This window comes from Cervus canadensis, chromosome 27 (genome assembly GCF_019320065.1).
Source record: "Cervus canadensis isolate Bull #8, Minnesota chromosome 27, ASM1932006v1, whole genome shotgun sequence".
Lineage (NCBI taxonomy): Eukaryota > Metazoa > Chordata > Mammalia > Artiodactyla > Cervidae > Cervus > Cervus canadensis.
In genome coordinates, this window is record NC_057412.1 from 41671073 (window position 1) to 41692283 (window position 21211).

General features: G+C 35.7%; 2 protein-coding genes across 10 annotated transcripts in view; both read right to left on the minus strand.

Annotated features, from left to right (window-relative positions):
• The window catches only part of IMPG2 (interphotoreceptor matrix proteoglycan 2), a 70763-nt gene extending 63808 nt beyond the window's left edge, over window positions 1-6955 (minus strand). Inside the window, exons 1-2 of the mRNA XM_043449154.1 lie at window positions 5731-6955; window positions 5025-5276 (exon numbers count right to left, since the gene is read on the minus strand). Coding sequence (XP_043305089.1) covers window positions 5025-5276; window positions 5731-5815 — 337 coding nt within the window. The 5' untranslated portion in view covers window positions 5816-6955. The remainder of the gene's footprint in view (window positions 1-5024; window positions 5277-5730) is intronic.
• Window positions 6956-7044: 89 nt separating this feature from the next.
• SENP7 (SUMO specific peptidase 7) overlaps window positions 7045-21211 on the minus strand; it is a 161978-nt gene continuing 147811 nt past the window's right edge. For all 9 annotated transcript variants that reach the window (XM_043449157.1, XM_043449158.1, XM_043449159.1 and 6 more), the window contains 7 exons: window positions 16744-16836; window positions 15989-16113; window positions 14948-15000; window positions 11511-11554; window positions 11350-11418; window positions 10928-11078; window positions 7045-8871 (listed from right to left, as the gene is read on the minus strand). In XM_043449157.1, coding sequence (XP_043305092.1) covers window positions 8734-8871; window positions 10928-11078; window positions 11350-11418; window positions 11511-11554; window positions 14948-15000; window positions 15989-16113; window positions 16744-16836 — 673 coding nt within the window. In that variant the 3' untranslated portion in view covers window positions 7045-8733. The remainder of the gene's footprint in view (window positions 8872-10927; window positions 11079-11349; window positions 11419-11510; window positions 11555-14947; window positions 15001-15988; window positions 16114-16743; window positions 16837-21211) is intronic.

Genomic DNA, 21211 nt, shown 5'->3' on the forward strand with positions numbered 1-21211 from the left:
AGAAAAAGAAATCCTGGAGGGATGCGGTGGGGAGAGAGGTGGGAGGACACGTTTACCTGTGGCCAATTCATGTTGATGTATGGCAAAGCCATCACAATATTGTAAAGTAATTATCCTCCAATTAAAATAAATAAAAATTTTTTAAAAAGAAATAAAAGGCATACAAATTGGAAGATAAGAAATAAAACTATGTCTTTATTTGTAGATGAGATAATCACCTATGTAGAAAACCCTACAGAATATATGAAAGAGCTACTAGAACCAATATGTGAGTTTACAAAGTTACAGAATAAAAGACCAATACATTAACCAATTGTATGTTTATATACTAGCAAGGAACAATCAAAGAACATTTTTTAAAAAATATTGTTAACAACAGCATGAAAAAAGTGAAATAAATCTGACAAAAAGATGTATAAGATCTATACACTAAAAATTACAAAACACTGCCAAGAGAAACTGACAAAGATCAAAATAAATGAGGGGATATATCCATAGAGCAAGAGTCAATACTGCTAAGATTTTGATCAACAGATTTAACACAAACCAAATCAAAATTCCAGTAGCTTTCCATGTACAAATTGCAAGCTGATTACAATATTTATATGGAAGACAAAGGACCTAGCATAATCAAGCAGATTTAAAAAGAAAAAGGTTGAAGGACTTGCACTACTTGATTCAAAGACTTATTATAAAGCTTATAGTTATCAAGAGAGTAAGGCATTGGCATTAAAACAGATAAATAAATCTGTGTAAGAGAACAAAAAATGGAGAAATAGATCCATCATACACAGAAGACTGATTTTCAACAAATGTACAAAAGCTAAAAAAGATAATCGTTTTAATAAATGATGGTGGAACAACTGGCTATGCAAATGCAAAAAAATTTAACTTTGACTCATATACACCAAATACAAATATTAACTCACAGTAGATCAAAGACCTATATGTAAAACCAAAAAATTATAAAACTTCTACAGGAAAAAATAACAGAAAATCTTTGTGACTCTGAGCTAAGCAAACTTAGCTCCAATACCAAAAGGAAGTATGAAGCAAAAAAAAACCCCCACCTGACATATCAAAATCTAAAACTGTTCCTCAAAAGACATTTTTTTTCAGTTTTATTTATAAGACATCATTAAGAAAAATAAAACAATAAACCAAATATTGGGAGAAAATTTATGCAAAACATATACCTGACAATGAATTTGAATTTGGAATACATAAAGAACTCTTATAACTCAATAATAGGACAAACAATCCAATTATTTTTTAAATCAGCAAAATATTTGAATAGAAACTTCACCAAAAAAGATATACGAATGGCAAATGAGCACATGAAAAAGTGCTCAATGTCATTAGCCTCCAAGAAAACACAAGTTAAAACCACGATAAGATGTCACTTCATACCTACTAGAATGTGCTGGTTTGGTAACTAAATCATGTCTCTTTAGTCACTAAATCATGACTCTTGTGGCCGCATGGACTGTAGCCGGCCAGGCTCCTCTGTCCACAGGATTCTCCAGGCATGAATACTGGAGTGGGTTGCCATTTCCTTCTCCAGAGGATCTTCCTGACCCAGGAACTGAACCCAGGTCTCCTGCACTGCTGTCAGATTTTTTACTGACTGAGCTATGAGGGAAGTTGCATCTACTAGAATGGTTACAGTTAAAAAAGACCAACCATACCAAGCATCACACAGATGCGGAAAAACCAGAGTCCCAACACCCTGCTGGTGGTACAACTACACTGGAAAACAGGTTTGGCAACTTCTTAAAAAGTTAAACATAGAACTATCATGTGATCCATCCATTCCACTCCAATTAACCAACAGATATGAAAGCAGATGTTCACACAAAAAAATTGTTCACAAACATTCATGAATGCTTCCTCTATAATCACCAACAACTGAAAACCACCCAAATATCCCCAAATGCAGTATATCCATAAAATGTAATAACACCCCAAAATAAATGGTAACAAAGTATTGATACATGAAAAAATCACAGATGAGTCTCAAAACAATTAAACTGAGTAAAAGAAGCTAAACAAAAGAAAAAAGAGTACATAGTATGAATGCATTCATATATATAAGGGGAGAAAATGCAAACAATACCTGGTAATAGAAAGCAGATTAGTGGTTACCTCAGCTCTTAGGTCAAGGGAGGTGCTCAGAGAGGAAGTGTTATAAAGGCACTTGAGAAAATGTTCTGAGGTAACTGAAAAATTCATTATCTTAACTGTAGTGATAATTTAAGGATAACTATATTTGTCATAACTAATCAGACTATATACTTTAAATAAGCGCAGTTTATAGGCTATATTTTAAAAGGTCCAACTACTAATATAATTTTTTAAAGGGAGGATACTATTAATTACTTCCTACTCCAAGCACCCCTAAATATCTGCTTAATTTCAAAAGTTGAGTGCAGTTGCTTCTTGCTTAAATGGAGATATTCTTCAAATGTGTTATACCAAACAGCAATTGATATCAAGTTATCTATGAAAGGAAAAACTCAGCAAACCATTAGAGTGAATTAGTTCAGTGGAAAGAACTAAAATCCTTGGCTGGACGGTGAGTGGATCTAAACAATGTCTAAACAATTGGTTTTAGGAGCGTAATCCAATTACCTCTTCTAAATCTCTTCAAAATCAAGACCTATGTTGAAATATTCATTCCCCCCTTCCCTGGTAGCTCAGATGGTAAAGTGTCTGCCCGTAATGCAGGAGACCTGGGTTCAATTCCTGGGTTGGGAAGATCCTCTGGAGAGGAAAATGGCAACCCATTCCAGTACTCTTGCCTGGAAAATTCCATGGACGGAGGAGCCTGGTAGGCTACAGTACATGGCGTCGTAAAGAGTCGGCTACTACACTAAAGCCTCTGTATGAATCACAACAAACTGGAAAATTCTTAAAGAGGTGGGAATACCAGACCACCTTACCTGTCTCCTGAGAAACCTGTATGCAGGACAAGAAGCCACACTTAGAACTGGACATGGAGCAACTGGACATGATTCAAAATTGAGAGCAAGGAATACAACAAGGCTGTATACTGCCACCCTGCTTATTTAACTGCACGGCAGAGTACATCATGCAAAACGCCAGGCTGGATGAAGCGCAAGCTGGAGTCAAGACTACCAGGAGAAATATCAACAACCTCAGATATGCAGATGATGCCACTCCAATGGCAGAAAATGAAGAGGAATTAAAGAGTCTCTCATGAGGGTGAAGAGAAGAGGGGAACAGCTGGCTTAAAACTACTGTTTGAACTAAGTTCAAACAAATGTTTGAACTAAACATTCAAAAACCTAAGATCATGGCGTTCGGTCCCAACACCTCATGGCAAATAGACGGGGAAAAAGTAGAAGCAGTGACAGTTTTATTGAAACCATTGCTGCTGGTTTCAGTATTTGGACCCACCAGCCAATAAGAATATTTCTTAGTTCTTGCTTAAAAAAATAAGACATACTGAACTGTGTGTAAAATGCACCCATGAAATTGAGACTGTGCTACGTAAGTACTACAACATAAAGTAAACCAAGCAGACGTAGAAAATTCATCTTTTCAAAGGATGAAAGTACCAAATGTTGTCAAGATGTAAATCATTCTTTTAACTAGTTTCTGAATCAGTATGGAAGTGGTCATAGAAGGGAAAAAGAGACCTCTGAGAACTTCCCCTTAAAGGAGGTTAAATATACCATCAGCTAAGATCAAGGAGAGGAAAAAGTCAAAGTAGTGATAGATTCTCTCTTCTTGGGCACCAAAATCACTATGGATGGTGACTGCAGCCATGAAATTAAAAGATGTTTGTTCCTTGGAAGGAAAACTATGGCAAACCTGAGGTGAAGTGAAGTGAAATGAGTCACTCAGTCGTGTCCAACTATTTGCAATCCCATGGACTGTATATGGGATTCTCTAGGCCAGAATACTGGAGTGAGTAGCCCTTTCCTTCTCCAGGGGATCTTCCCAACCCAGGGATTGAACCCAGGTCTCCTGCATTGCAGGCAGATTCTTTACCAACTGAGCCACAAGGGAAGCCCAAGAATACTACAGGTGGGTAGCCTATCCTTTCGCCAGCAGATCTTCCCGACCCATGAATCGAACCAGGGTCTCCTGCACTGCAGGCAAATTCTTTACCAATTGAGCTATCAGGGAAGCCCATGGCAAACCTAGACAGCATATTAAAAAGCAGAAGCATCACTTTGCCAACAAAGGTCCGTATGGTCAAAGCTACAGATTTTTTTCAGTAGTCATGCATGGTTATGAGAGTTGGACCAGAAAGAAGGCCAGAAAGAATTGATGCTTTCGAACAGTGGTGTTGGAGAAGACTCTTGAGAGCCCCTTGGACTGCAAGGAGATCAAACTAGAAATCCTAAAGGAAATCAACCTTGAATATTTCATTGCGGGGGTGGGGGGAACTGATGCTGAGGCTGAAGCTCCAATACTTTGGCCACCTGATGTGAAGAGACGACACCGTGGAAAAGACTGATGCTGAGAGAGATTGAAGGCAAAAGAAGGGACGACAGAGAATGAGATGGTAAGATACCATCACAGATTCAACGAACAAGGAGATAGTGGAGGACAAAGAGGCCTGGCATGCTGCAGTCTACTGGGCTGCAAAGAGTCAGACATGATTTAGTGAATCAACAACAATCTTTCCTCCATGGTAACCGTTTTTTTCTACATCTGTGACTCTATTTCTATTTTGTAAATAAGTTCATTTGTACCATTTTTTTTACATTCTACATATAAGAGAGATTTTATGATAACCTGGTACTTTTAAAGTACTTAAATGATTTTAAACCATGTCCATGTCCTCTCTTAAAATAACAAACTTTTCTCTGAAGCTATATAAATACCAAATTCTTAGTAAGTCTGTTTTCCATGGTTAGTAGAAAGATAATATTTGGTTTAAGTCTCTGTCCAAAGTATGACAAATTTTGAATTGTAAATAAATACAACAACTGTTTTTGAACTATGTTTGAATTTCACCATGGAGCCCAAGGGTTTGAATATTTGCTTACCTCGGACTTTAAAATATTTCACGTGGTTTGCCACAGCCTCTGTAACACTTTCATCTGGGCAGGTTTTCACACCATTAGGAAATAAAGTCGATCGCTTTCTTCTGAGCAACCAACGTCTCTCACTTTCTCTGTTGTCCAGAGGCTGTTTCTTTTTAGCAGGTAGAGAAGAATCTGTGGATTCTGAGTCAGTCTGGAGAAAAGAAACTGTACTCTTGGGTTCTTGGATCTCTTCTAAAGATAAGGAGGTTTGTGCTACAGAGGGAAAGCATAAACAAAACTTCTAATGACGAATGAAGATACAGAATGAGAGGACACAAACAAAAACTGACATCTGCACCATGTCTGGATTTTTAACTCAATGCTCAAATTACAGACCTCTATGTGTCAAGAGAAGTGAAGCATTCAATTTTTTCTCCATTTAATTCCTACTCCTTATTTCAAGACTGCTAGTTATTGAAACCAAGTATACATTCAATTTCAACACAAGAAATAAGAAGAGGTAAGGTCTGAATCAAGAAACATTAATGAAGAGAAAAACCAGAATTACTGGAGAAATTATCACACAGTTTAAAGGAAGAAATATTAAAGATTGATAGAGTAATATTTGATCCAATTCCTTACAGCAATCATATCAAATAATGTTTTTAGAGAAAATATACTACAGATACAAAGGAAAATTTAAAAAGTAACACAGATTTTTAAATACCTGTTAATGATGGACGGTTTCCTTCTATCAGGACAAATATCAAAATACACAGAGAAATCTTCCCAAAATGAGGAAACATAATCATTTGAGCCAAAACCAAAAGGAGGAGGAGAGGCCAAAATCTGTAACTTGAAAAGCCTTGAAACGTCCAGTAACAAACTGCTACAGAAGAAGTCTAACATTTATAAGTTTATGTTTGAGAACTGACAACCATTCCAAAATCATTATAAATTAGCTAAATAAAAATGGTGTCCTTTCAAAGTAACTCTCCCTTCTTTTCTGAAATAACGAACATGCTATGAGAGCAGGAGAGATAAGCTAATTAGGACAGATGGGAAGAGACAATTTCTTTGTTCTAATCTAGTCAGCTAAGCTCTTTACTAACACTCTCCTTGCCTTTAATAAGCAGTCCACATAAAAATAATGTTTCCCCCAAAATAACTTTACACATACAACTCAGGATTTTACAATTTTTCTCAATCTATTAGAATCACATTCTCTGATTTTCTCTACAACTGATTTATAAGCATAAAATGCCCAGACCAACTATACTTGTCTACATCAGAAATACAGAACTACATACAAAATAAAATCAGTTTTCTTCGAGCTGTTTCTGTTTGTAATAAATCTACTGTCTTGTAAGCTACCGTCTGTCCCTCCTTGATTAAAAAACTTGAAAATCTTCCACTGTAACCACTTCTACCTCCTTCCTCATCTATAAAATAGAACAGGAATAGTAAAAAAAATAACTCATGATAGAGATACTGTAAGCATTAAAGAGGTATTAAACTTTTTCTAAATTCTAGTTAAGTGATTGGCTTATGACTTTAAAAAGAAAGCCAAGTTTGATTTTTTCATCCCAAGAATTGTGAAATAAAAACAGTATTAGCTTCTTTAAGAAGGCTTTCCCTTTCCACTGACAACACTCTTACAACCTCTCGACCAGTTCTCAGTATCACATTCTCACACACACCCTAAGCTGAACACACTCCGGTGATCCCAAGGAAACTCTATGATTTTTTTAAACAAGCATACTAAAACTGTTCATGTGTTCATTTCTCCTATTAGACCAGAAATGACCTAGGAATAAGAGCAGTCATTCATTTTTTTCTACCTTGTATATTTCCTGATAGTAGTAGATGCTCAAAAAATGTTCCCTGGACTGACAATCAAAATTACCATATGCCTGCTAAAACAGAAGAAAATTTCATCTAAGCGTCAATTATATGACATGCACTGAGTATCACACAATTTAAAATTTATATCTAAAAATCGGCCACCTTTCATAAGGAAAAAAATTACACCTCAGCCTGATGAATTGGAAATATGTTTAATATAAAATGTTGGTATTCTCAAAGCATTATTTCCATATGAATTTACGAAAATGGGATTTTAAACAATCTGCAAAACATGATAAGTAAGGGACAGTGGTATCTTTGAAAAACATACAAACAGAAGTTAAGAAGTCACAGTAAGATGTCTTATATACTGGTTTTCCCAAAATTAGATATACAAAACAATGAACAGTCATCTAAAAAAGTTCCCTCCCCAACAAAGAAACTGGGGATGAAACATGTAATTATAACGGTCTTTACAGGAACTCTCCAAAGGACAAATATCTTTAACAATAAAAAGGTGATGACAGAAACATAAGGACACTGAGGCTTAACTGACAACTCAATTCACGTGATTCTGAATGAAATAAAACATCCTGCTTGATTGTTAGCTTCATCTTAAATTGCCTTTCCTTCACTGCTATACAGTTACAACATAAATCTAGGAGACGCCTAAAATAGAAGATTAAAATGATATTATTAAAAAAATTTTCTTATCTGAGAAAATACAATATAATTGTCCCCTCAAAATATTCCTGATAACATTAGAAGGTTGTAAAGTGTTGAATCATATGTAATACCATCATTATCATATCAATTCAGGACTGTAACCTGTCAGAACGTTTAATAAAAACTTATGCTCCATCTGGTTCTTAAGTCTCTAAAAATTACAATTTAAAAATATAAAAGCAATGAGAGCAATCTGGCTTTTGCAGACGAATACTGGATAAACAGAGCTATAAAATTATGTATTCAGTCCTAACAATTAGTATATAAGAATTCGAGGATTCTTTTTTTAATTAAAGTTATGAAGACACCAGTTTTATCTTCTATACTTACAGAAACTGTACACATATTCTGGGATGTCAGAGTAGGATAGGAGTCAATATTTACATAGTTATACCTCAAATAAACTAAGTTGAGCTACATATGCAATTTTTTGTGATAGCTAAATTTTTTGCTCCAAATTCACTCTGAATGAACAAACTAAATTCTCAGATCCCCACACGTGACGGCAAAAGAAACAAAAGAAACAACAATTAAAGTAACAGTTCCATTTAGCAACTGAGAAAAATAAGCTGCGCTTTGAAAGAGTGAATGCTTATCACTTTCCTAACATCGTTTTCTCTTATGCTATACAGAAGGGATGCCGTAAATGGCATTTTCTGAAGCCTTGATACTAAATTCTTTTTTTAAAAAAATACACAGTATTCATACTGCATGCTTGAGCTGCAAAGAATAAAACTACAATATAATGGGACTTGTCAACAAATTTGACAAGCACTGGGGCTGGCACCAGGGAGGACCTAACTCCCTTCAAGTCCCAGTTATGTGGAAGTACAGATCACATAGCTTTATTGTCTACAAAAACATTCCCACACATTACATACACTATTGCATAATCCAAGCATATTTAATCAGAAAAATATCAAATATTTATGAAACTTTAACTCCTACCTAATACATTAATCTATACCACCCCCATTTCCACTCCATCTATGAGATCCCAACAATTCTAATAGTATATCTTATATATTTTAAATAATGCACAATGACTTATAAAACTACTGCAAGTTATGTTCCTCTCTGTGAGCTGGCCAACACGAAGGCTGGTAAGCGGCTTTCCAGTAATCGTGTAGAGCATCTGTGTCGTGTCTGTACAGATTAACTAGCTGCTGCTGCCCTTCTGCTGCTGTAAGTGAAGCTTCAAAATGAGCTCTCGAATATCTTCCCGTTTGGTCTTTATTACATGACGAGGGAACCATTTCTCCAGATGAATTGGAAGTTCAAAGTTAACAATAGGATCCTAATGAGAGAAAAGACAATGCAATCACTTCAGCAGTATAATTCAAACTTGCTCAACATTCATTTTTCTAAGGAATGAGAAATTGCTAACTTTTTAAAATAACAGCTTTAGTGAGACATAATTCACATAACATACAATTCACCTAAGGTATTCAACTGAATGATCTTCAGTATATTCAAAGTTGTGCAACCATCACCACAATCAATTTCATAGTATTTTCATTAAACTGCTAACTTTCGAACATCAAAATTAAACACCGTTATGTTCTGCTACAATTCATGTTTAAGTGAATTAGTGCAAACAGAATTAGTAAACAATGATTCAGTACAACACAGAAGTCAGCTTGGTTTGAACACAATCTTCTCTGGCATGTTATTATTTTGTACTATTAAAACAAACACCAAGGCCAGCAGTAAATGAAGACTCTCAGATAAAAAACAGAAAATTCTACAGAAGTACCTTCTTTTAGTCTAAGAAAACAGCCAATTTAGTGGTTTCAAGAATTGCTACATTTTCCATTATGTTAAGCTTAACAAGGAAGGTGCGACTGCAAAGACAATTCTGCCTATCTTCAAGAAAATAAATAAATAAATGCTGAAGACTACCCTAGATCATGTTTATAAATTTGATGAAACTATTAGAAGCTAGATGTAAGAAGGACATACTTAAAAAGGAAATTAAGAATCCCAGGGTTTAAAGCGGAAATGATGGGCTGACTGATTCTAGGAGCATATGTCGGTGGAGATTTAACTGTGCAAGTATTTTTATTAGAATTAATGTTGTTTTTCTTAGGCCCAGTTACAAAGTTCCACAGGTTTTGAGTGATCAACCTGAAACCTATTTTCTTCCACCCACAGTCTGTTATATTAGTGCACAAATTTGTGAAACACAAGGTTTAGCTTTTTGAGTTCCCCACCCCCTAGGAATCTTCAGTGGTGCTACAGCCTAAATGAGAAGTGTACTCTACAGACTGAGGCTACATAAGTAGAATTACATAGCAGATTCAGAATATGTTATGTAATAAGACTCTCTGGATAATCTAAAAACAAAATCAAATCTCTTTGGAAAGAATATTAGAAGATCAGAATTGTCATCCTATAAGGCAGCTCCAGTGTAGAATAAAAAAGGAAAAAAAACATAATAACACATTTAGTGGTTTCCATAATGTATACCATCTTCTACTATAATCAATTCTCCCCAATTATACCAAAAGTTACAACTGCATACTATAACCCTCATGCTTTGAAAGTACATTTAAGGATTATCTAAACAAGCTTCTGGTCAAAAATACCCTATTCCTACAGCCATCTTCATAAATAATACTGGTTATGACTGAAGTAATAAGCTAACAGTTAAAAAAACAAAAAAGAGTGATTCCTTGCTATTTAAAACTCTTTTTACTGTTGCTACAGTTCCTATAGAATCTCTGAGGAGCTAGAAAATAATACCCAATCGTGTCATTGTACTTATGTAGCTGATGGTTTTCTGAGATTCTTCAATCCACAAGTCTTTGGTCTTGAAATTTTTCTTCAAATTTGTCTGTCTTATTCTCTCTCTGCCTTGAATCCATCTGCGACTCCAACTATATGTAAATCAGACTTTTTGACTGTACCACACTTGTCTCTTTTGCACTTTTCTCTTCTTTACATTCTTTTTCCTTTCTTAGCTACAGTGGGATACTTTCTAGTGTCCTTTTTTAAAGTTCCCTAATCCTGTCTTCTGTCATATTCAGTCTGCTATTAAACCCATCCAATAAGTTCTTAATTTCAGATATATCAGTATGCACTTTCAGTTCTAGAATGTCCACTCAACATTTTTTTTAAAGCAGATTCCATTTTCACCCATTTTGTTCATCTCTATTTTCTCCAATAAGTTAATCAAATTATTTTAAAGTTCTTATCTTTTAACTCTAATATTTGGGTTATATATGGTTCTATGTCTTTTTTTTTTCTTTCTTGATCACCTCTAACATTTTCCTGCTTCTTTGCTTGCCCAGTAATTTGTGATTATATGCTAGTAACTGTGAATAAAAAAACTTATTTATATCTTTACATACCTTAAAGAAGCTTTCCACATATTGCAGTAAATATACACCACAATCACTGCTATTATCCTGTTTAGGAACTTTAGGGCACAGGTCCACCATGTTTGTTTTGCTGAATTCACGATGAGTTTTTCGTTTAACTTCCCATTCTACCTCTAAATACCTTAAATCAAGAAAAAGTAGAGTGATTTGAACAGAAATTTCTTTACTATTATGTAAACTTTCACAAAGATGTAGAAACATCTGCTGCCAAATATGTTGCCTCTAGCCACATTTCAAAAGACTTAAACGTTAACAGCACAAATTATAACTTGTGAGGCTTCAAAAATGCTAATAAAATCATCTGAGTTTCAAACTAAAAACTAGACTTTTTTCAACAACTTAATTTTTACAACTCACATATATGAGATTATAGTAAAATCATCACTACTTACTCCCGTAAATTCTGAACTGTGCTTTGTATAGAAGCAGCTTTCAAGGAATCTAGTATGAGAATGCATGGCCTATGAAAAGCAAAGAAAGAAATCAAGATGTATGTATTTGTAATATGAAATAAACCTAAATATCTGAAATATGTATTACAGCATGTACGCACCTTTTACACATTTTCTTTGGTACTGTCACATTCATCTCAGGACTCTGAAATAACATGAATTTTTATGACTTTGAAATTAAAGCTAGTTTGAATAAATAAACTTTCAGTCATTTTTAAAAATGTTTCATATAACTTTAAAATTTAAAATAAGAGTTCTTTTCATCATCTCAAGTAAGCCAATTTTGTTTTTAAAATTTATTATTATCTGTCACTGGTGAAAAAGTTTATAAACTTTTACATGTGACCTTAAGAAGTTATGGAGCTTTAACATAGCCTAAAAAACAAACTGGAACTTGAATTACTTGTATTCAGAGTTGCCATCTTAAAAAAGATAAACAAGTTAATTGAATCTGTCCTTAATCACATTTTCTTAACAAAGTAAATGAAGTCAGTAGAGACAGACTTCTTCCCTTTGAAGCACAAGAAGCAAAGTATTAATGTATATTAAGGGACAAGAGAGGGCTTCCCTTGTGGTTCAGCTGCCTGAACGACAGGCAGCTGAAAAGAATCCGCCTGCAATGTGGGAGACCTGGGTTCAATCCCTGGGTTGGGAAGATCCCCTGGAGCAGGGAAAGGCTACGCACTCCAGTATTCTGGCCTGGAGAATTCCATGAACTATATAGTCAATGGGGTTGCAAAGAGCTGGACACAACTGAGCAACTTTTCACTTTCACTTTCAAGGACAAGAGATGGGGTATTTTGTTATTTTTGCTGATAAATTTAAGAATCAATAGATCAAATTTTCTTTAATATGCAGAACTTCTCAGTTATCTTTATTATGCTAATATTACAGTAAATCTCAAGGAGGGAAATAGAACACAGGATTTACTCAGCTTAACTGATTTTAAAATCCTTTTTATCATAAATGCATCTTAAAACAGAACTCAATTTGGGAAACCTGGCTCTAGAAGCAAGAAGAAACTCCCCTATTCTGCCACCAAGATATTAAAGAAGAAAACCTCCTTCCTTCTGCCCACTCTGTTCCAGTGACAATAAAGACATAAGCCTTTGCCAGCGAGGCTACTGCTATCTGTATGTATAAAAAAATAATCAGGTGACTACCTTAATCAATTAAGATACCAAATCTAGACTATAAATATCAGTTTTGAGGTCCATTTGAAGAAAAGCTAACAGTAACTATCTTAGCCACAGAAGTCATATGGATTAACCGTGAGTCTACTTTGAATGATTTTTACCAACAATTTATAAAAACAGAAAGTGGAATGTAAAATATTGTACAGGAGGTGGTGACCAAAACCATCCCCAAAAAAAAGAAATGCAAGAAGACAAAGTGGTTGTCTGAGGAGGCTGAGAAAAGAAGAGAAGCAAAACGCAAGAGGAAAAGAGAAAGATATACCCAACTGAATGCAGAGTTCCAGAGAATAGTAAGGAGAGATAAGAAAGTTTTCTTATGTAACCAATGCAAAGAAATAAAGGGAAACAATAGAATGGGAAAGACTAGCGATCTCTTCAGGATAATTGGAGATATCAAGAGAACATTTCATGCAACAATGGGCATGAAAAAAGAAACAGTAAGGACCTAAGAGAAGCAGAAGGGAGCTGCCATTAAAGAGTGGCAGCAAGAATACACAGAACTATACAAAAAAAAGGCTTAATGACCTGGATTAATGGCCTGTATAACCATGATGGTATGGTCACTCACCTAGAAACAGAAAACCTGGAGTGTCAAGTCAAGTGGGCTTTAGGAAGCATTACTATGAACAAAGCTAGTGGAGGTGATGGAATTCCAGCAGAGCTAATTCAAATCCTAAAAGATGATGCTGTTAAAGTGCTCACTCAATATGCCAGCAAATTTGGAAAACTCAGCAGTAGCCACAGGACCGGAAAAGGTCAGTTTTCAATCCAATCCCAAAGAAGGGCAATGCCAAAGAATGTTCCAACTATCACACAATTGCATTCATTTCACATGCTAGGAGAGTAATACTCAAAACCCTTCGAGCTAGGCTTCAGCAGTATGTGAACTGAGAACTTCCAGATGTACAAGTTGGATTTAGAAAAGGCAGAGGAAACAGAGATCAAATTGCCAACATTCGTTGGATCATAAAGAAAGCAATGGAATTCCAGAAAAACATCCACTTCTGCTTCACTGACTACACAAAAAGCCTTTCACTGCGGAAAATTCTTAAAGACATGGGAATACCAGACCACCTCACCTGTCTCCTGAGAAACCTGTATATGGGTCAAGAAGCAACAGTCAGAACTGGACATGGAACAACAGAAAGGTTCAAAATTGGGAAAGGAGTATGTCAAGGCTGTCTACTGTCACCCTGTTTATTCAAAGGAACAAGTGGAAACAGTGACAGGTTTTCTTTTCTTAGGCTCCAAGATCACTGTGGATGGTGACTGCAGCCATGAAAAGACACTTGGTCCTTGGAAGGAAAGCTAGACAAACCTAGACCGTGTATTAAAATCAAAGACAGCACTTTGCTGATAGAAGTTTGTCTAGTCAAAGCCATGGTTTTTCCAGTGGTCATGTACAGATATGAGAGCAGGAAATTAAAGAAGGCTGAAAGTGAAAGTCACTCAGTTGTGTAAGCCTCTTTGCAACTCCATGAACTACACAGTCCATGGAATTCTCTAGGCTAGAATACTGGAGTAGGTATCCTTTCCCTTCTCCAGGGGATCTTCTCAACCCAGGGATCGAATCCAGGTCTCCCCCAATGCAGGGGAATTCTTTACCAGCTTAGCCACAAGGGAAGCCCAAAGAAGGCTGAGCACTGCAAAACTGATGCTTTTGAATTGTGTTGTTGGACAAGACTCTTGAGAGCCCCTGGACTGCAAGGAGATCAAACCAGTCAATCCTAAAGGAGATCAACCGTGAATATTGATTACAGGACTGATGCTGAAGATGAAGCTCCAATACTTTGACCACCTGATACAAAGAACTGTCTCACTGAAAAAGACCCTGATGCTGGGAGAGACTGAGGGCAGGAAGAGAAGGAGGCAACAGAGGATGAGATGGTTGGATAGCATCACCAACTCAATGGACATGGATTTGAGCAAACTTTGGGAGATAGTGAAGGACAGGGAAGTCTGGCATGCTGTAGTCCACGGGATCACAGAGTCAGATATGACAGCAACTGAACAACGATTATTGCAAAAACTGATGAAATGATGAAGAATAAAAGTACATTTTCCCATAGAAATTGGAAAATTAGCTGACCAAGATGATCAGATAAACTACTAAATAAATGAATCTAGGAAGCTAAAGTAAGATAAACAGATGCAAAAAGAAAGACAATTTCCCTTGATCTCTCCCTATACCAACAAAATAAATCAAAGAATCATAAATCAGCATAATTTAATCATATGGTCCACCTGTACCTGTCATACCCTACCTAGCTATGCCTTGTTTGAGACACAGAATTGTACATTCATGAGTTTCCCTCCCTCCATATTCATAAAAGCCCACTTACTTGAGAATCTTCTGTACCCGAGGACAGTGCTGAAGCAGTATGCAGATTGTTATCTAGTCAGAAATAACAGAACAGTTATGTGTGTTTATTTTATGTCTACCACAAAGTAGTGGGATAAAAACTGTAATGTGTATGCACACTAGTAGTTAAAGGAAAAAGAATACCTGGGAACTACTCAGTTTTTTTTTTAATGGTTAATATTACCAAAAAAGTCCAAGTGATAGATAAAACAGACAATGCTTCATTAGCTGTCATCAGACAATACATAAACCCTACAGCCAAATCTTGAAATACCAGTTAGCTGGGCCAGTTTCTTATAAAAAGACAACGTTCATAGAATGCTCATTTATCAAAATCTCTGCTGTTTTAATGCAGAGGAGCATTAATTCACCTAGTAACAATTCTTCTAACATATGATCACAGGGTGTTGCATAAATACACTTTTACAGCACAGGAGAATTAGACAAAATTGAAAATAATCACGTTACTTTTTCAGTTTTTCTTTCTCCCACAAAAGATACAGGTTTTGGCTAGTATTAATGTTAATGACTAATATTAATTCTGCTTTCTGCTTAGGCTTACAGCTATAAAATATAGTTTGATTTTTTTCTCGAAGAAAGGAGGCTTATTTACCTACTTAAGATCTATCTGCGTTGCAACATAAAAATCATGGAAGAAAGCGACCCCTCTATCACCTAGCCAAATGACTGGTGTCAACACCACCTGTCCTGATTCATACCAAGAGAAAGGAAAAAAGGGGCAGATTTCAAGTTATGCCTGAAGATACATGATGTGAATTCTTAGCAAGAATATGTTATAAAAAGTGCTATGATAAACTTGATAGAACAGTATAACTTGAGAATTACACTTTGTTTATACATGAGTCTGGGTATCATGAAAATTCCAGACATTTCTTCTAATAAACTAAATGATAAGAAGTAACTATACTATTTACACTATCTTTCAACCCCATATTGTTCTCCATAACCATTTTACTGTTGCCATCATTATTAAAAACATGATCCACATTAGGTTTATCACCTATTGTTCTGCTGCCATGTTGGGATTCCTCAGCCTGGGAGTGCTGGGGTATAGTTTGTGGAAAATCTTCATACACAACTTCTTCTAACCATGGAAAACAAATGACTGCAAGATACCAGTGAGACCTGTTGAAAAAGAAATATAATCTTAACACAAAATCTAAACAATATAGAAGAATATGTTCTAGAACTATAGCTCAGAAGGTGGGTATGACAAATATTAATTCTGAATAAGTTCACTGTAATATCCGAACACACATTTCACAACTAATTTAAAAAGTACTAAGACTTCTTAGGGTAAAATCTGAGTAATTCAAACTTACTTTTATATAATTAATATTTCCTGTTGAGGATCTGCTTTAATAAATAAACAGAGCACCATCTTTTTTCTTTTAGTGTTAAAAGAGTTTGTTCTCTTAAATACTTGAAGATTCACCCTGAATGCTTTTCCTTTTTTGTTCAGAAAATCTTTTCTTGAGTACCCCTCACCTCCAAAAAAAAAACTCTATGCCTCAGTCATTATAGTCTTGTGGGCATTTGTCATTTTATTTTTTTCAATATATACAACATAAGCACCGTCAAACCAAAATTCAAAACAAAAAAACTCATTTATTTTAGCTACTTCCTTAGAAAAAAATTTAAACATAATACCTTGATTGATATACCCATACTGTTTTTTACTGATTACGAACTAAAAATGCACAAAGTACTTTTCTCCACCCTCCAATTTTTTTTTAAATAATCTGAAATACTCACGACTCATTTACAGGCACAAAGATGTAATCTTTGTTAAAGATGTTTATGTGACGAGTCCATGTTCTTACTCTCTTATGTCTTCTCTGAGCCATTCTGGGAATAAAAATATAGATATATTTGGTAGAAAAAAAATTCAAAATTTAAGATAAGAATAACCATCTTCTTCAAGATACATAATATTTAACAGACTGGAAAATGTGCTTTTATTAACATACGGCTGTTTTTAAATATGACCACTATTTATAAACATAAAATAATGGATAAGAGAAAGGCAGCAATTCATAAAATGCTCTATAGATTTTAAAAGTGTCTGAACAACTGAATATGAACAGCTATGCCTATTTATTCTGATATAAAATATTATCATTAAACCTTAACAGAACTGTCTAAATGCTGTATGTGTGATGAGGGAGTTGTTAAAACTTAACCGAAGAGGAGAGGTGAGGTATATATTCTTAAATTTTTAAAGATGAAATTCTTCTCCCTTTATCTCATTTATAAGAATATTATAGGACAAGGAATACCCTGGCAGTTCAGTGGTTAAGGCTTTGCTTTCCAATGCAAGGGATGCAGGTTCAATCCCTGGTCTGGGAGTTAAGATTCCACATGCCTCCTGGCCAAAAAACCAAAACATAAAACAGAAGCAATATTGTAACAAATTCAATAAAGACTTTAAAAATGGTCCACATTAAACAAACAAACAAAAGAACATTATAGGACAATGAGTTAAGCATATGCACCATCCATCTTTTATTTTATTTCTTTGATAAAGATTGGATTCTTAAGAATAATGAAAATCACACTGCCCTAAGGGAATTTACAAAATAATGAAGACAGAAAAAAACCTACAACAAATAACTAAAATGTAAGTTTCATAAGGGATACAAATGAATTATGGTGATGGTATCTAAGAAAATCATCAAGAATGAATCCTTTTCATTCACCAAGAATGAATTCCTTTTCTTTATGTCACTAGGGTGTTAAAGAAGGAAGATATCAAACCAAGTTTGGATGTCAAAGAAGGTTCTAGGAAAGGGATGGCATTTCACAGTTGCATAAAGGAGGTTATGGTATGACATCTGGCTCAGTCCCAGGAAGGACCTCTTTTTAGTTAGAAAATTAAACAAACAATGGTTTGTTCTTATATATTAAATACCAAGTAACCCAATTTTGCTCTATCCCTGGCCATGAGAATATCTAACCAAACTTACGGGAGCAGATGTTGGGAGTAAAATGGAATCTAGAACGGGACAAAAGATGTGGTAGGAATCAGACACTATACAAAAGAACAACTTTGTAAAATAATGAGTCATATGTTTACCAAGTTTTCTTATTTCAAAGTGATCCAACCATTACAATGATTATAAATAATTATTTTTACCCAGTACAGAATCTCTGTTGTCCATTTAAAAAATCTTAAAAGAGACAGCTGGTTTTCTTTTGTTTTATGTTGGTGTTTGATAAATTTCCTGATTATGCTAACCTTACTTCACTGGGAATACATCAGACATTGGATGGAATAAGGATGATAAAAGGGAATATAGGGCCATAATATGATCTCTTACTCTCTGTTCCTAACTAACTGGAAAATTCTCAATTAAATGTCTAACAGTTTTCTCCCTGTTCAATAACATACATTATTATCTTTTGAGTTCCTAGTATGTTCTCAGAACTGAGAAAAATGTACCAGGTATAGAGTAAATGGCAACCCACTCCAGTACTCTTGCCTGGAGAATCCCATGGAGGGAGGAGTCTGGTAGGCTACAGTCCATGGGGTTGCAAAGAGTCGGACACGACTGAGCGACTTCACTCACTCACTTATAGAGTAAAAGAAAAAACAGATGCGGTCCCTGACCTCACGGAGCTTATATTTTAGAATGAGAAACTGAAAACAAACAAACAAACATAAAAATTACTAGAAACAGTTTTAAAATAAACTAAAAAAGTACCAAGAGAGAAAAAAAGAAAAAGTGCCAGAAGAAGAAATTTCCGTCAGAAAACAGCAAAGAGCTTAGCATATTCAAAACTTAAAAGGAGGCAGGCTGAGCTGAAGGATGGTAAATGAAGGGAGAGAATGTTGTGAGATGAGTTTAGGGAGATGGACAGGAGTGGCTCTTGCTGAATCTCATAAACCACAGTAACGACCGTGTCTATCGTTTAATCTGCTATTTCCTAACACTGATAGCTTGATCTTCCCGTAGGATTCACTGGCCATCAATTATGGTTTGTATCCCTCGCAAGTTTGTTTCTGGATTCTTTTTTTTTTTTAAACCAATCTGTGGGGATTCTTTATGTGAATACTAACTATATACACATTGGCCAAGCATTAGTATGAGCATTGGTGTCTGTATGTGTATGTATGTGTTCATGTGTATATGGGTGCGTGTATATGAAGATGTGTTATGCATAAGATACATGTAATATCTATATTACCCTGGAAGAAGGCACTCATCTAACTTAGTTTTGTCTTATGTTTATATATGATCAGGCATATAACATCTAAGTTTTTTCTAATTTTTTAATCAAAAAAAAATTTAAATACAGCAGAATCTACCTTTTCATTTCCTCAGTTTCTAGGTAGGTATGCCAACTGCATAATCTCCACACTGACTAGTAATCTTAACACAAAATGTGGGATTAAGTGTAGGGTGCCAACCATCAATCTCTATACACATAAAATAAGAGAGGAGGGCATGAGAAATGTTAAATATCTAATCTGTTTACTACAGCCTCCCCTTCCATATCTCCCCCTCCGTTAACCCTAATTATAAGGAATATTTTCATACTGTGATTTTCTCCTTAGTTGATCCTGGAAGGCCTTGTCTACCAGCACAAATTTCAAACCTATAAAGACACTCAAAATATGGATGACCACACATTCCAGTTTGTATAAGTATAAAACCAATATACACAGGTTGCCTAGTGTAGCTATTAATAGAGCCTCCTTTTACTCACTCAAGTGTTCCAATTTAGACCATAAATTATATAGCTGCAATACTATAAATAAGAGAAAGAGCTTGAACTTTGTAATTGGAAAGCTATATCCAACTTCTGATAACTTATCTAACTTTTTTAAGCTTCAGTTCACAACAATGGCCATTTATCTCATAAGACTATTGTAGAATCAAACAATAACCTTCTGTTCACTGTCCTGGTTCCAAGCAGGTACTCAATAAATGTTAATAGTCTCTCTATTGCTATTATTTTTCTCCAGCAACACAACAAACTCAGTTTACCCATTTAATCATCTTTTCAGTTGCCTATTACTCCTATTATTTTAAAGGGATGAAACAACTCTCACAGCCATTTTTTTGAAGGCAGTCCAGTAAAACAAAAACATCTCTGGACTAACGGTTAAAAGAGAAAGATCTAAATACCATCAGTTCTGTCACTTTATCAGAGTTCTGACAATCTTCATTGGCCTGCTTCCTCATCTGAAAAATGCCTTGTATATCTAAAAGCTCTGTTCTATACAGAAATGTACCTTGTAAAGTGGTAGACAAATGTTTACATTAACTTTAAAAAAAAATAGAAACCCCTAATTTTATCATACACCTACCACACAGATGATCACACAAAGTATTACGGGTGGGGAGAGAGGTGAAATGGCTCTCTGCTCACAACTATTCAAGTTACTGCTAAGATAAAAAAATTACTCCTCCTTCTTTTTTGCCTATCCCTAACCACTGCTCAGACCCTGATGCTGGGAAAGACTGAAGGCGAGAGGAGAAGGGGGCGACAGAGGATGAGACTGTTGGATGGCATCACTGACTCAATGGACATGAGTCTGGGTAGATTCTGGGAGTTGGTGATGGACAGGGAGGCCTGGCGTGCTGCAGTCCATGGGGCTGCAGGGAGTCGGACACAACTGAGCAACTGAACTGAACTGAACCACTGCTCTGTAAGTTTTAGAATTAATCAAAAAACTAATTGGACAGAAATTCAGCTAAATTGTGGGGACATGGTATTTTTCATAATGTTACCTCAGTTTAATTAAACAGTAGTATGTTAGTGAGAGTCCAACCAGGAAAACATAAATCTTCATATATATTTAAGACAGATAAAATGTAGTGCAAACTACTGGCTACAGTGGTGACAGAAGAAGTACAAAGCCACAAACGGCAATCAGTGAGGCACCCAGAGCTGGGCAGAGGAGGAGGACGCTGCACCCAGTGCCGGAGGGGCGAGTGAAGAAGCAGTGGCCCCAGACGGAAGTCAGAGCTCTGCCCGTCCAGTGAGAGCAGGGCCCACAAATGAACTAGAATCACTACGAAAATAACTGCCCAGGGCAAAGAGGGTAAGGAAGACACATCCTGACATCTTCTTTCCTTGCCCTCCAACCTCCAACATTCCCAACAGAACAACTGGAAACGCAACCTGCAAGAGGAAGGCTCCCTGTGAGGAGGAGCAGAACAGCGGGAGGGTGAGAAATGCCTTTCAGAACAGACAGGCCCAGGACACGCCCAGG